Genomic DNA, 17,359 nt, shown 5'->3' with positions numbered 1-17,359 from the left:
AATACCGTTATAATTTCCGCTCATAATTGCAATGAGTAATTTGAGATTAGTTGCGATGAGAAGCTCTTGGATAGAACTTTTCATGAAACATATTTTTAAACAAATTATTTTCCTTTTTTTTAATTTTTTATTTTAATGTTGTACATAATTAGTTAATGTTTTTTTTAATATGTTTAAATTAGTGTTAATTGTGTTTTTTGTGGTATTACAATGCCACAGCTTTTCGGTGTTAACAAGCCAAAGGGATGGCTTGCAGTTGGATGATACAACACCAGCATGGCCAAGTGATAAGATCCAAAAAGAATCAACCATTTTGAATAAACCTCAAATGGTTGAATATGAAGAGGATTCAAACGGTAAGATGATGGGAATAGACAAACGGACATGGAACACATACGTCGATCGGAGTGAAAAAATAAAAAAATGGAGGCCATAAAATGATATTATACTTATATGTTGATCGGCGAAATTCCAAGCTTCTTTTGTTCAATTTTAGTTAGCCGCGATTTGGAAATGTAAAATACAGTTGGTCATGAAAATAAGGATAAATGGATCAGAGAAATTTCAAGTTCTATCAAAAATATGATATATTATTAATTGGTGTAGAACTGCAAGAATGTGAAAAAAACTAGTAGAATCTTGCAGGTTCTGGAACAAAGCATATGTTGTATTTACTAATAATTGTAATTACCAATAGAGAACTAAAGCGATTTGGGAATGGGGTGACATTCTATGCCTTGATGTTACTCGACAATTAGCTTTGCTTGTGACACAGAGGTATTAGACAGTTTTTTTCATTTCCGTGAAAGCAGCTGATTTTTTACTTTTTATCCATATATGCCGATCTTGCCACGATAGAAAAGTTAAAATAATGTTGAAGCGGGAAGAGGTTGCTAATTCTTCTTCAAGTCTATAAAAACATAAATAATGGGGACATGGAAATGAGTCTACAAACCTGTCTCCTTTAAACTGATACGATACGGTACGATCTTTTCTGTTGCAAAGATGATTGTAGTATTTATACATTGGTCCCCCGGTATTATATTTTTGTACCCTACGACACCATGTGTTGGGGGTATTATAAGTTTGATTGGGCCACAAATTTTTGTAACACCTCGAAATATTGATTTCTCACATAGGAAAGTATATATGGATCTTCTTATCTCGCCTAGCTGATCTAGCTATGTATGTCCGTCCGTCTGTCCATGTTAGTTTTTAATCAAGCTACAGGTCGCAACTATGGCCCGATCCTCACGAAATTGAAAATGGAGGTGGGGTTAGAGTCAGAAGAGAAGCATATTGTTTTTGGAGAATAATGCAAAATATTGAAGGGTTGAAGTGGACCAAAAACAGAAAAAATCTTGACTTTGCCGTTGCTCTACAGGCCATAATTATTGATTGATGTTAGTTATTCCGCTTATAAGTCAAGAACCGCTAGACGATTTTCACCAAAAATTGCGTAAAAATTTGCGCACAAAAAATTTATCCCGCACGTTTTTTTATAACTTATGTATCTTTCATTCTTATCCTTCCAGCCAATCCCAAAACCCATCCAACAATGACGGCAAAATGTGATCCCTGCCCTGAGGGTGTTATGTGTGTGCCACAAATACAATGTCCAGCCCATGTACGAATGCAGGATCATGAAAAGCCACAGATATGTGATTTACCAGGTGGAAAATTTGGCTATTGCTGTGTAACGGGTCAAAATCATACAGGTGAGTGGTGAAATGGTTAAAATATTCAAATTACACCAAAGGTCTTCGAATATTCGTGTTTGTATATTAGGATGCAACACATACTATCGTCGATAGTTTGCTATGAAATAGAGTCAATCGAATTTTCCAAAAATAAGTATTAAAATCAGAAAGCAGAAGAACGAATTTTTTAGATATACAAAAAACAAAAAAAAAAAAAAAATAGGAAGTCTTCAGAGATGACCTGGATCAATAAGTCAGGGACAAACTAAAGATTATAGAAAAAAGTTTGTAAAACTGTATCAGAGCTGTACAAGACTTTAAGGTTTGAGTTAGGCGGTAAATTAATAAATGTAGAGAGTGAAAACTCTTTGTGTATAAGTCTATAAAGACGGCCTAAAACTGGAATGAACGAAATTTGTTTTAGACATACAAAAACAAAAATCAGAAAATCTTCAGAGGCAACCTATGGATCAAAAAGCTTTCAGGGGCAGGCTAAAGTATGGAGTGTTAATAAGGAATTAAACTGGAGCAGCTGTACAAGTCTTCAGTGACGGAATGAGTGTAATGGTATATAAAGAGTGTTCTGAAGCGGGGAGTACTTAAAAAAAGTCTGTAGAGACAGACTAAAGCTAGGAACGTTTAGAATACTGAAGTCAAGAGGACAATTAGGGAATTTTTTAAAAGACTGCTAGTGTAGGATATTTATACCCTACAACACTATGTGTTGGGGGTATTATAAGTTTGATTGGGCCAGAATTTATGTAACACCTCGAAATATTGGTTTCCCATATAGGAAAGTATATATGGATCTTCCTAGCTCGCCGAGCTGAGTCGATCTAGCTATGTATGTCCGTCCGTCCGTCTGTCCGTCTGTCCGTCTGTCCGTCTGTCCGTCTGTCCATGTTAATTTGTAATCACTCTACAGGTCGCAATTATGGCCCGATCTTCACGAAATTTAGAATGGTGGTGGGGCTTAGGTCAGAATAGAACCCTATTTTTTTGGAGATGATCGCATAATATTTAGGGGTTGAAATGGACCAAATACTGAAAAAATGTCGGATTTTGCAGTAGCTATACAGGTCGCAATTATAGACCAATCTCGGAATTTCGCATGTAGCTAGAGTTTAGGGCGGAGAAGAAGCCTACCAATTTGGGTGGTCATCGGATAATATTTAGCGGGTAAAATAGACCATATCTTTTGTGTTGAAGAAATTCAAAAATTTTCGTTAAACCGCGAATATTTTAAATACCGGCGAAATCACAAAGCCATGACAAGGTTACTTCTGACCTTTACATTGATGTTAACATCCAACAAATCGGATATATAACGAAATATGTGCGATATATCTCTTATATGTCGAGAACGGCTGAACTGATTTCGACAGTTCTCATTAATTCAGAATGGCCTCTTGGCAGGAAAGAAACAACGTCTAAAAAATCGCATAAAAATATCTCTCTAAAGATGAAAATATTGATTTTGTAATATTTTCTCATATTTTTTCCATTTTGTCATATTTTTGGCATATTTTTTCTTTTTGGCATATTTCTACAGCTAACAAAACTAAGTAGTTAGGATATCATATACAGATCGCATTTATGGCCCGATCCTTACGAAATTTTGCATGGGGATAAGATGAGGGTCAGAATAGAAGCCTACTCTTTTTGGAGATGATCGTCATATATTTAGGGGTTGAAATGGACCAAAAAACTGCAAAATTGTAAGCAGGTCGTAATTATCAACCGATCCTCACGCATATTTGAATGGGGGTTACCGGACATTGCAAAAGCCAAGCAGTTTTGGATGGCCATCCAAAAATATTCAATGTGTGAAATAGTTTGCCAACTTTTGTAGACAAAATACGAAAATGTCCATTACAGTGACTTCTTGGAGAATTCACAAATACAGGAAAGACGCACTTCTGACTATTTCGTTAAGGCTGATTTCGTTAAAGAATATAGTCAAATGTCTGTATCTCATATAGATGCGTTTCAGTCAAAAACCAATAATAAATGTTAATCTTTTGCCACTTCTGAGAGATTATAGGTCTTTGGGAAATATTGGTTCCAGATCTAGGAAGACCATTTAAATTAGTTTAAGTTGCTATTGCTCGAAAATTAGAAAAAAAACGAAACCTGATGATTTTCTTTTATTATTTGTCACAATATCTTGTGGAATTCTTTCGAGTATCTCGCCTATATAAACTGTATCGTTTATTATAGTGTTGTAGGGTATTCAACGGTCGGCCCCGCACGACTGTAGCCTTTGCTTACTTGTTTCTACATACAGCGTGTCTTTATAAACGAATTGAAGCAGAAATTGCCTATAGACGACCTAACGTATTTATAGAGGAGTCGATGTTTGTAAAACAAACTGAATCTGAATGGTATTTATAGATGAGCCGGTTAGGGTTATTTAACCTTAAATATCTACAAGTTTTAGAGGTGAGTTGCGGAACTAGACAGAGTTTCTTTTCTCTGCAAGTCTTTAGAGAATGTCTGAAGTAAGGAGTGTCTACGAAGGCTTTAATACACGAGCATAAACTAGGAGTATGTATATGAGTGAGAAGAGAAGTACTGAGTCTGGAAAAGATGAGGTGAAAAAGGAAGTCTCTGTAAATAAACCCAGAAATTAGGGGGTCTTTACATTCTGGCAAGACGGTCTGAGTTAGAATTTTTTTATAGATGAGCTGGGTAGAAATATATATGTAATATATCTATAATTTTTAGAGACGAGCTGACGAGCTACGTAGAGTTTCTTCTTTCCAAATGTTTTTAAAAAATGTCTGAAATAGGGTGCTGAAATAAAAAGTCTAAATAGGTAGGAGGATGTAAGTAATGGGCCTTTATAAGTAGGAACGAGGAAGTAGGGAGATTTTAATATCTGAAGACGAACTGAATTAGGAATTTATTTATGGACGAGCTGGGTAGAAATCTCGGTTAAGTGTTTACAAAATTTTAGAGATGTGCTGCTAAACAAGGTAAGTTTTATTTCCTCGACAAGGTTGAAAGCACGAGTCTGAATAGAAGTGTGAAGAGAAGGGGTGGGCCTACATGAAAGAGATGAAGTATGAAGTTTTTACAAAAGACGATCTGATGGTCTTTAAAAAATATTTTATTTTAGCTCGGTGTAACAGTACCTCCCGATAGTCGGTATTTTGACGTTTTCAGCAACATTATTCACCGGAATCGTTTCAAATTTCGTATTAGAAGTTCGTAATGGATACTACCGCCTAAGACAGAAAATTGTCTGTGCAGGTCCACGTCTTCCTATAGCCCCCATATAACTGTACCTCCCGATATTTGGTATTTTTATGATTTTAGAGACATTATTTACCGGAACTATTTCAAATTTGGTATATGACGTTCGTAATGGATACTACAGCCTAAGACAAAAAATTTTCTGTGCAGATCCACGTCTTGGTATAGTCTCAATATAACGGGTTTTATTTAAGTGGTAGTTTACGGTATTTTTAAGTTCCTTCCAACTGGTGGAGGGTATTAAAAGTTCAGCCCGGCCGAACTTAGTAGCTTTTTTACTTGTTTTTGGCAACATTGGTGCAAAAATTCTTTTGATATACAACCAGTAAGGAAAGCTCAAAAGTCGGGCGGGGCCGACTATATGATACCCTACACCACTATGCATATTTAGTAGAGCTCTCGTAAAAAGATTTATACAGGGCATTTCAGAGCTCTATGAGATATTTGGTACAAAATCAAAATCTATCTAATTCTATCGTGCATTTTACGAACTATAGCTATCTCTGAACCGGGTTTCTCCAAATTTTACGTATTAGCTTCTAGACTGGTGATTTGGGCTGATATTGACCATTTAGTGCACATTTAACCCGAAATCGGATGAAGATATATATGAGAGCTATATCCAAATCTGAACCGATTTCGATAAAATTTAAAACAGCTATTCCTGTGCTCCACCTAATACCTGGTACCAAATATCACGGTTGTGGAGTGAATATTACGAATGTGTGGGACTAAAACTCTAAATCGGATGAAACATGTATATGGTTGCTATATCTATATCTGAACCGATTTTCACTAAATTTGATATACTTGCTTCTAGGCTGAATTTGGTCCGATGTACTAAAATTCAGTCCATTTGGACTTATATCGGCCATTTGGTGCACAATTAACCCGAAATCGGATGAAGATATATATGGGAGCTATATCCAAATCAGAACCGATTTCGATAAAATTACAAACAGCTATTTCTGGGCTGTATCTTATATCTGGTACCAAATATCATTCTTGTGGAGTGCATATTATGAATGTGAGAGGCTTAAACACCAAATCGGATGAAAGATATATATGGGAGCTATAGCTATATCTGAACCGATTTTCTCCAAATTTAATATACTTGCTTCTAGGCCGAACTCGGTTGGGTGTGCCAAAATTCAGGTAATTTGGACTGATAGTGGACATTTGGTGCACATTTAACCCGAAATCGGATGAATATATATATGGGAGCTATAGCTGTTTCTGAACCGATTTTCTCCAAATTTGTTGTATTTGCTTTAAGGCTAATCTCGGTCACATGTGCCAAAATTCGGGCCATTTGGGCTGATATTGGCCATTTGGTGGTCAATTAACCCGAAATCGGATGAAGATATATGTGGGAGCTATATCCAAATCTGAACCGATTTCGATAAAATTTAAAACAGCTATTTCTGTGCTTCATCTAATACCTGGTACGAAATATCACGGCTGTGGAGTGCATAGTAGGAATGTGAGGGACTTAAAGATCAAATCGGATGAAAGATATATATAGGAGCTATAGCTATATCTGAACCGATTTTCTCCAAATTTGATATACTTGCTTCTAGGCCGAACTCGGTTGGGTGTGCCAAAATTCAGGTAATTTGGACTGATAGTGGATATTTGGTGCACATTTAACCCGAAATCGGATGAAGATATATATGGGAGCTATAACTAAATTTGATCCGATTCTCACCAAATTCAATAGGGTTCGTCCTTGGGCCAAAAAATTATTGTTTGGAAAATTTCATCTCAATCGGATAATAAATGCGACCTGCATTTTGTTCACAAGAATACATGGACAGACGGACGGACTGACATGCATAAATCGACTCAGAAAGTGATTCTATGAAGGTTCTCAAAAGTAACTATGGGTCTATCTCGTTTCCTTCTCCATGTTACAAACAAATGCACAAAGACATAATACCCTTACCACTATGTGGTGTAGGGTATAATGAAATAGATATATCTTTTTCGGTGACTTATGGTAAAATTTGATGAAGAATATAATTGTCTATGACATCATCTTTCTAAAATTATGCTTGACTGGAGATTTTTGCACAAAGTACGGATTTAAACCTAAAAAGTGTTTTTAATATTTTTTGAATTCCTGGCGTTTAGATAAAATAGGTATAGAGATTTTGATGAACTTTCAAAACGCCGCTTTTTTGTCCCCTTCTTTTATCTTTACTTTTATCATCTACTGGTCTTTTTCTGAATTTATAAAAAAATTGAATTTTGTTCCACCGTATTATTTTCTGTTATAATCTTCCCAAATTTTCCTGCAAAGTGTATTTATATCGTATTCTCTCCCTCTCTTTTCAGCATCACCCAAAAATAAAGCTCGAATACCGCACATTACATTCATCCCCACCGGTGTCATAGATGAAGCACGTCTTAGATTTCAAAATTTAATGCACCAGATCTCATTCGTTCCCGTTACACGGGGGCAACCGGAATTTGCCCATAATATGGTATTTCATTCCACGCCACAAGAGGATATGCAAAACTTTCAGCTAAGTAAATCGGCCATGGAGCAGGTGATTACCACGCAGGTTTTTACCGAAAAGTAAGCAATGATAAAAAACTTTAAAATTTAGAAATTTTTTATATTTTATTTTTAACTTTAGAGAACACATTCCCGTGGAGGATATCATTACGAATAATATTGACTTGGAATTTAAGGAAACTCCCTTGGAACATCATTGCCATCCGCCCAGATCATGTTTAAATAAACGATCAAAATATCGCACCTTTGATGGTAGCTGTAATAATATTCGGCCACATCGTTCCCATTGGGGAGCTGCTGGACAGCCAATGGAACGTTTGTTGCCACCGGCCTATGAGGATGGTATTTGGACACCTCGCATCCATGCCAAGGATGGTTCATTGCTGACGGGTGCAAGGGAAATTTCCCGTATACTCTTGGGCGATTCGGATAGGCCACATCCTAAGTATAATCTCTTGCTGATGCAGTTTGGACAATTTATTGCTCACGATGTGACGCAATCGAGTTCTGTGAGATTGGGTGAGAGAAGAATTTGGATATTATATAACTTATTTGATTTTTTTTAATAAAAATATTCCTTTACAGAAACTGGCGAGTCCATACAATGCTGTGCTCCCAACAATCGTGCCGTCTTGCCGCCGGAGCGCAGACATTTTGCCTGCATGCCCATTGCAGTGGAGCCCCATGATGAATTCTATGCTAATTTTGGTATACGTTGCATGAACTTTGTACGCCTCTCATTGGCTCCGAATATGGATTGCAGGGCCACATTTGGTAAGCAGCGTAGCAAAGTGACCCACTTCTTGGATGCCTCGCCGGTATATGGTTCCAGTTTGGAGACAGCCAGGGAACTGCGTTTATTTCAAGGTGGCAGGCTTCGCATGTTTAATGATTTCGGTAGGGATATGCTGCCGCTGACCAATGATAAGAGTGCCTGTGGTAATGATGATCCCTCAATGACTTGTTTTAAATCGGGTAAGGAAAACACTTTTCGCATCCGTCAAAGGCCAAATGCCTCACTTTTTCTTTCTCTTCTTTTGGATAGGTGACGGTCGCACAAATCAAATAATATCCCTGGTTGTGCTGCACATCCTTTTTGCACGCGAACATAATCGCATTGCCGGCATACTCAGTCAAATTAATCCACGTGCCAATGATGAGCTACTCTATCAGGAGGCCCGGCGCATTGTCATTGCCGAAATGCAACACATCATTTATAATGAGTATTTACCCTCCGTCATTGGGCCGATGCAAATGAAACGTTTCCGTTTGGTGCCTCAACATCACGGCTATAGCAATGAGTATAATGCCGATGTTAATCCGGCAATAACGAATGCCTTTTCAGGTGCTGCCTTTCGTATGGGCCATTCAAGTGTTGATGGCAAATTTCATATTCATCAGCAACAGTCGCCGCAGCAGCCGCCGTTGCAGCGGGGACATGCCGATGAAATTATCCTTATACCCGATGTCATGTTCAATCCGTCACGCATGAGATTGCGTACATTTTTGGATGATATGATGTCGACAATGTTGCATCAGCCAATGCAAAGGGTTGACAGTGCCATTACCCAGGGGGTAAGTGGTTGGGAATTGCGATGCGATGCCTTAAGACAATTTCAAAAATGAAAAATTCTTTTCACAGCTCAGCCGATTTTTGTTCCGTGGCCATAACCCATTTGGCTTAGATTTGGCTGCCTTTAATATACAACGTGGACGGGATCAAGGACTGCGTTGCTACAATGATTACATGGAGGTGATGGGACATCGTAGAATACAGAGTTTCAGTCAGCTGCCACCGGAGGTAATTTGAAGGGGATAATTAAAAAAAATACAAGTAAAAAAGCTGTAAGTTCGGCTGGGCCGATCTTTGAATACCCTCCACCATCTGGAACGATTTTGGCAATTTTCAAAAAAAAAAAAAAAATCCGTTAAAAATTCTGTTAAAATCTTAAAAATACCGAATGTAGCTATTATTTTAGGGTCTATACGACGATGTGGACCTGCATAGGCAACTTTTGTCATAAGCCATTCAAATGCGAAACTTAAAAAAATCGGTGAATGAAATAAATACCGAATATCGGGAGGTACCGTCATATGGAGGCTATACGAAAACGTGGACCTGCACAGACAATTTTCAGTCATAGCCTGTAGCATCCGTTATGAACTTCAAATACCAAATTTGAAACAATTCCGGTGAATAATGTAGCTAAATTCATCAAAATACCGAATATCGGGAGGTAACGTCATATAGGGGCTATATGAAAACGTGGACCTGCACAGATAATTTTCTGTCTTAGGCTGTAGTATCCCTTTTGAACTTCAAATACCAATTTTGAAACAAATCCGGTGAATAATGTCGCGAAAATCATCAAAATACCGAATATCCGGAGGTTCCGTTATATGGGGGCTATACGAAGACGTGGACCTGCACAGACAATTTTCTGTCTTAGACTGTAGTATCCATTTCGAACTTTAAATACCAAAGTTGAAACAATTTCAGATGAATAATGTCGCTTAACTCACCAAAATGCCGAATATCGGGAGATACCGTTATATGGGGGCTATACCAAAACATGGACCTACATGGCCCATTTTCAAAACCAAAAGTTCTGCAGACATAATATACATTTGATTACAATTTTATCAATCTACTTCAATTCGTTCGGAAGCTAGAGTGATTTTAACAGAAGGACAGACGGACGGGCATCGCTAAATCGACATATAATTTTATGATGATCAAGAATATATAAACTTTGAGGGGTCTAAAATGTATATTTCGAGGTGTTACAAACGAAATGACAAACTTAATATACCCCCTATACTATGGTGGAGGACAGTGTTTTCATAAAACGACCTCAAGAGGTCTTCATTTTTAGAAGTTTTAAAAGGGGTCATCGTTAAATTACCTATATCTACGAAGGACATATTTAAATAACAGGCATTCAAAAGCCTTTTTTATAAAGACGATTTTTTCTTAGAGGTTATCTACAGGACTTCTATATATCTTTAGGGGGTTTATGTATATATTTTCAACCCCTCCGAATCACGGTTATATTATTAATCATCCTTTATCAATTCCAGGTTGGTCGCAAATTATCCCAAGTCTATCGTCATCCTGATGATATCGATCTTTGGGTTGGTGGTCTCTTGGAGAAATCGGTGGAGGGTGGTATTGTTGGCATAACCTTCTCGGAAATAATTGCCGATCAATTTTCTCGTTTTAAGACTGGAGATCGTTATTATTATGAATATAACAGCTCGATAAATCCCGGGGCCTTTACCATTGATCAACTGCATGAGATACGTAAGGTGACAATGGCACGTCTGATATGCGATAATGCCGATCATTTGACCTTGCATGGGGTTTCGCCGGCCGCTTTTATGCGACCCGATTTGACGGGGTAAGTAAATGTGTAATACTTCACACTCTGTTATGAGAGAGGGGTAGGGGAGGAGGATTAGAGAACACCTAACACTTCCTATATTTTATTACAGCAATTCACCGGTCCGTTGTGATAGTGCCCAGATACCGGTAATCGATTTGGAGGCATGGCGTCTTTGATTATTTACCTTATTTTTAAATCTTTGGCAAATAAATAAATAAATCAGTTTTTTTTTTGTTTTTATTTATTATTTAAATCGCTGTGTGTGTTGAATTCATGTTCGTAGAGGTATTTTTCCGCTTTCTTCATTAGCTGGAGATCGTTTAAAATATGTCTAAGAATTCATTTTACATAGGCATGCTAATTACGTGAAGGCAGATTGGAATTAATGGGCGGTGGGACCATGTTTATAGAAGAAATAATTAAAAAACGAAGCAAGACGAAACACAAAGCCCAAGAGTTATTTATTTGATATTACAAAAATAATTCATTTTGTTTATGCCATTCATTTATTTTGTGGATGTAAAAATAATTCAAATATATTTTAAAAACAAAATCCATAGTGTGTTTGCATTGCATTATTGAACGTGAAGGTTGGTTTGGATATATTCAAATGGGTCGAATGGTAGAGTTATGTGAGCGGTTTAGAAAATGTGGATATTTGAAGAGTAATAATTTTCTGTAGGACTTTAAAAGATATTGCTCTAAACCCTATAGAGCAATGCAGGCTATAATCGTAGATTTTCAAAGAATATCATTCAGGGACATCAAAGTTAAGATTGCGGATTTTGTTAACCAATATTTTTAATGGTCATCAAAGCTATAATCGTGAATATTTTAAAGAATGTTTCTCAAGGACCATCAATGATATAATGGTGGATTTTTAAGTATGTTTTCAAGGACCATCAGGGCTATAATGGTGCATTTTTAAAGAACATGCTTCAAGGACCATCAAATCTGTAAAATCGGAATTTTTTAAAAATATTTCTCAGGAAACATCAAGGCAAAAATTGTGGATTTTTAAAGAATATTTTTCAAGGACTATCAAGGCTATAATAGTGGATTTTTATGCATACATACCAAACGACTACCAAATAATGGATTTTTTAAAGAATTTTTCAATTGTTCTAGGGACAAAGGAACATTAATGGTGGATTTTTGAGGAATAGTTTTCAAGGACCAACAAGACTTTAACTTTTCAATTTTTTCATCGTGGATTTTTTAAAGAATATTTTTCAAGGACCATTGAGGCTAGCTATGTATGTCCGTCCGTCCGTCTGTCCGTCTGTCCGTCTGTCCATGTTAATTTGTAATCACTCTACAGGTCGCAATTATGGCCCGATCTTCACAAAATTTAGAATGGAGATGCGGGTAGGGCCAGAATAGAACCCTATTGCTTTTGGAGATGATCGCATAATATTTAGGGGTTGAAATGGACCAAATACTGAAAAAATTTTGGATTTTGCAGTGCCTATACAGGTCGCAATTGTAGACCAATCGACGCGGAATTTCGCATGTAGCTAGAGTTTAGGGCGGGGAAGAAGCCTACCAATTTGGGTGGTCATCGGATAATATTTAGCGGGTAAAATAGATAATATATTTTGTGTTGAAAAAATTCAACATTTTTCATTAAACCGCGAATATTTTAAATCCCGGCGAAATCACGAAGCCATGACAAGGTTACTTCTGACCTTTACATTGATGTTAACATCCAACAAATCGGATATATAGCAAAATATGTGCGATATATATGTCTATCAAAGAAGATATGCTTGAAAGATCTCATATATGTCGAGAACGGCTGAACTGATTTCGACAGTTCTCATTAATTCAGAATGGCCTCTTGGCAGGAAAGAAAAAACGTCAATGAAAATCGCATGCAAACATCTCTCTAAAGATGAAAATATTGATTTTGTACAATTTTCTCATATTTTTTTAAGTTTGTCATATTTTTGGCATATTTTCATTTTGAATTAAACATTTGGTAATATTTCTACAGCTAGCAAAACTAAGTAGTTAGGATATCAGGATATCATATACAGATCGCATTTATGGTCCGATCCTTACGAAATTTTGCATGAAGATAAGATGAGGATCAGAATAGATGCCTACTCTTTTTGGAGATGATCGCCATATATTTAGGGGTTGAAATGGACCAAAAAACTGCAAAATTTTCAGCAGGTCGTAATTATCGCCCGATCCTCACGCACATTTCAATGGGGGTTACCGCACATTGCAAAAGCCAAGCAGTTTTGGATGGCCATCCAAAAATATTCAATGTGTGAAATAGTTTGCCAACTTTTGTAGACAAAGTGCCTTTTTTGGAGAATTCACAGGAAAGACGCACTTCTGACTATTTCGTTAACGCTGATTTCGTTGAAGAATATAGTCAAATGTCTCTATCTCATATAGATGCGTTTCAGTCAAAAACCAATAATAAATGTTAATCTTTTGCCACTTCTGAGAGATTATAGGTCTTTGGGAAATATTGGTTCCAGATCTAGGAAGACCATTTACGTGCAACATCTACCAATAAATTGGAAATGAGCAAATTAGTTGAAAAAGTTGATATTATTCGAAAATTAGAGAACGAAACCTCATGGATTTCTTTTATTATTTGTCATAATATCTTGTGGAATTCTTTCGAGTATCTCGCCTATATAAACTGTATCGTTTATTATAGTGTTGTAGGGTATTCAACGGTCGGCCCCGCTCGACTGTAGCCTTTGCTTACTTGTTTAAAGAATGTTTCTTAAGGACTGTCAGGTCTATTATGGTATGTATTTTTTCAAAGAGCCTCAGGGCTATAATCGTGGTGATTTTAATGAGTGTGTAATCAAGGAGCATTGAGGCTGTAATTGTAGATATTTTAAAAAATATTTTTCAAGGACCATCAGACGTAGATTTTTTAAAGAATATTTTTAAAGGACCAACAAATGTGGAATTTTTAAAGAATATTTTTCAAGGACCAAACGACCATCAATCGTGGATTTTTTAAAGAATATTTTTCAAGAACCAAAGACTATCAAACGTGGATTTTTTAAAGAATATTTTTTAAGGACCAAGTGACACCAAACGTGTATTTTTATAAAGAATATTTTTCAAGGACCAAACGAACATCAAACGTGGATTTTTTAAAGAATATTTTTCAAGGACCAAACGAACATCAAACGTGGATTTTTTAAAGAATATCTTTCAAGGACCAAACGAACATCAAACGTGCATTTTTTAAAGAATATTTTTCAAGAACCAAACGACCATCAAACGTGCATTTTTTAAAGAATATTTTTCAAGAACCAAACGACCATCAAACGTGGATTTTTTAAAGAATATTTTTCAAGAACCATACGACCATCAAACGTGGATTTTTTAAAGAATATTTTTCAAGAACCAAACGACCATCAAACGTGGATTTTTTAAAGAATATTTTTCAAGAACCAAACGACCATCAAACGTGCATTTTTTAAAGAATATTTTTCAAGAACCATACGAACATCAAACGTGGATTTTTTAAAGAATATTTTTCAAGAACCAAACGACCATCAAACGTGGATTTTTTAAAGAATATTTTTCAATGACCAAACGACCATCAAGCGGGGATTTTTTAAAGAATATTTTTCAAGGACCAATCGACCATCAAACGTGGATTTTTAAAGAATATTTTTCAAGGACCAAACGACCATCAAGCGGGGATTTTTTAAAGAATATTTTTCAAGGACCAATCGACCATCAAACGTGGATTTTTTAAAAAATATTTTTCAAGGACCAATCGATCATCAAACGTGAATTTTTTAAAAAATATTTTTCAAGGACCAATCGATCATCAAACGTGGATTTTTTAAAAAATATTTTTCAAGGACCAATCGATCATCAAACGTGGATTTTTTAAAAAATATTTTTCAAGGACCAATCGATCATCAAACGTGGATTTTTTAAAAAATATTTTTCAAGGACCAATCGATCATCAAACGTGGATTTTTTAAAAAATATTTTTCAAGGACCAACCGATCATCAAACGTGGATTTTTTAAAAAATATTTTTCAAGGACCAATCCATCAGGACCAATCGATCATCAAACGTGGATTTTTTAAAAAATATTTTTCAAGGACCAATCGATCATCAAACGTGGATTTTTTAAAAAATATTTTTCAAGGACCAATCGATCATTAAACGTGGATTTTTTAAAAAATATTTTTCAAGGACCAATCGATCAGGACCAATCGATCATCAAACGTGGATCAGGACCAATCGATCATCAAACGTGGATTTTTTAAAAAATATTTTTCAAGGACCAATCGATCAGGATCAATCGATCATCAAACGTGGATCAGGATCAATCGATCATCAAACGTTGATTTTTTAAAAAATATTTTTCAAGGACCAATCGATCAGGACCAATCGATCATCAAACGTGGATCAGGACCAATCGATCATCAAACGTGGATTTTTTAAAAAATATTTTTCAAGGACCAATCCATCAGGACCAATCGATCATCAAACGTGGATTTTTTAAAAAATATTTTTCAAGGACCAAAAGCCCTTTAATCGTAGAATGACCAAAAGCCCTTTTATCGTCAAAGGTGCATTTTTTTAAGAGTGTTTTCCAAGGATCAAATGACCATCAAACGTGGATTTTAAAAGAATATTTGTTTGTTTGTTTGTGACTAACAAACGTGGATTTTTTAAAGAATATTTTTGAATATCATAAAGAATATTTTTCAAGAACCAAACGACCATCAAACGTGGATTTTTTAAAGAATATTTTTCAAGGACTAAATGACCATCAAACATGGATTTTTTAAAGAATGTTTTTCAAGGACCAAATGACCATCAAACGTGGATTTTTTAAAGAATATGTTTAAGGACCAAACAACCTTCAAACGTGGATTTTTAAAAAAATATTTTTCAAGGACAAAACGACCTTCAAACCTGGATATTTTAAAGATAATTTTTAAGGACCAAACAACCTTCAAACGTGGATTTTTAAAAAAAATATTTTTCAAGGACAAAACGACCTTCAAACCTGGATATTTTAAAGATAATTTTTAAGGACCAAACAACCTTCAAACGTGGATTTTTAAAAAAAATATTTTTCAAGATCCAATCGAACATCTATCGTCGATTTTTAAAGAATATTTTTCAAGAACCAAACGTCCATCAAAAGTGGATTTATTATAGGATATTTTTCAAGAACCAAACGACCATCAAACGTGGATTTTTTTTAAAAAATATTTATTCAAAGACTAAACGATTTTTTTAAAGAATATTTATTCAAAGACTAAACGACCATTAAAATTTGGATTTCTTAAAAAATTATTTTCAAGAACCAAACGATCATCAATCGTGGATTTTTAAAGATTTTTTTTGAGGACCTATCAAATTTAGTAGCGTTTAGTACAAATATAGGATGCAATTCCAAAAACAGATACCAACAGAGACTTCAATGTCAAATTTCTTCTTCATCTATCCCTTCGATCAGTACCAAATTTAGCATCATTTAGTACTTTTCTTTTAAGTATGGTTTACATTTCCTATTCGCCACTAATCCTCATCAATCAATAATCAGCAATCTAAATATCAAATATCAATATTTCAACTCTAGTCCTTCACTCAATACCAAATTTAGTACCTTTCAGCACTTTTTGTACTAAAAAAGGAAATATGTCCAAAACCACCTCTATATCTCAATCCCAGATATCAACAGAAATCCAAATATCAAATTTCGGGATTTCAGCGATAAATACCTAAATTAGTACTAATCAGTACTTTTCGTATAATTATAGGACGTAATTCCAAACCACCGCCAAATCACAAACACAAATACCATCAGTAATCTTAATATTAAAATTCATTTGTATTTTAATTTTATACATTTTATATTTATTTTTCCAAATCGATAATCAAATTGTTTTTTCCTGGGCTCCAGAAAAATCTCCCAAAGATCTTCCAGCCAGATCTCTAGTTCTTTCCCACATGGACAAATTAAAATATTGACAAATAATGAATAATAAAAATGTCCAATATTTGTTAACATAAATAATATATCAAAATATTATAAAATGAATAATTAAAGGAACGAAAGAAAAGCAGAAAATGATAACAGCAATGCACACATACACACACATGTACTTACGTATACACCAACCCCAGCAGCCGTCGATACTACACATTTTCATTAATAAATTAAATTAACATCTCATTGTAAATTAGACACAATAACTAATTTGTTTGAATTGAAAAAAAATGGGGTGTTGACGTGTGTGGGCGGGTACCAGGGGAGTGGTGAATATCAACAATCAATCATACCCTTATGGTGTAATAAATACGTACCAGCCAAGTCATTTTGGCAGTGTACAGCTCTGATTCTATATAATTTATTCAAGTAAATCGATAGGTAGTTAGACAAAGAAACAAATAAATTGTCATGGAAAGATAATAGAGAGATATATGCAAAAAAGGTGGCTGGATGGAAAATCTGACAGGTTGTTAGGAAAGTT

The 17,359-nt window shown here is 35.4% G+C and overlaps 1 protein-coding gene across 1 annotated transcript; it reads left to right on the top strand.

The window, feature by feature from the left end:
- Positions 1-58: 58 nt before the first annotated feature.
- LOC101894036 (chorion peroxidase) lies at positions 59-11,089 on the top strand. Its single transcript, XM_011294426.3, has 9 exons — positions 59-356; positions 1,536-1,718; positions 7,296-7,539; positions 7,601-7,998; positions 8,065-8,454; positions 8,525-9,054; positions 9,122-9,280; positions 10,561-10,880; positions 10,975-11,089. The coding sequence occupies exons 1-9, from the start codon at positions 170-172 to the stop codon at positions 11,039-11,041; spliced, it is 2,478 nt and encodes an 825-aa protein (XP_011292728.1). The 5' UTR covers positions 59-169; the 3' UTR covers positions 11,042-11,089.
- Positions 11,090-17,359: the final 6,270 nt, after the last annotated feature.

Source organism: Musca domestica, unplaced genomic scaffold (assembly GCF_030504385.1).
Source record: "Musca domestica strain aabys unplaced genomic scaffold, Musca_domestica.polishedcontigs.V.1.1 59, whole genome shotgun sequence".
Taxonomy (NCBI): domain Eukaryota; kingdom Metazoa; phylum Arthropoda; class Insecta; order Diptera; family Muscidae; genus Musca; species Musca domestica.
The sequence above is the reverse complement of the archived record's forward strand: the minus strand, read 5'-3'. Positions and strand labels throughout refer to the sequence as shown.

Coding starts and splice junctions, on each gene's coding strand:
- LOC101894036 (XM_011294426.3), top strand. CDS start 170: ATGTTTAAATTAGTGTTAATTGTGTTTTTTGTGGTATTACAATGCCAC. Junction 357..1,535: donor ATATGAAGAGGATTCAAACG/GTAAGATGATGG, acceptor TTATCCTTCCAG/CCAATCCCAAAACCCATCCA. Junction 9,281..10,560: donor TCAGTCAGCTGCCACCGGAG/GTAATTTGAAGG, acceptor TATCAATTCCAG/GTTGGTCGCAAATTATCCCA.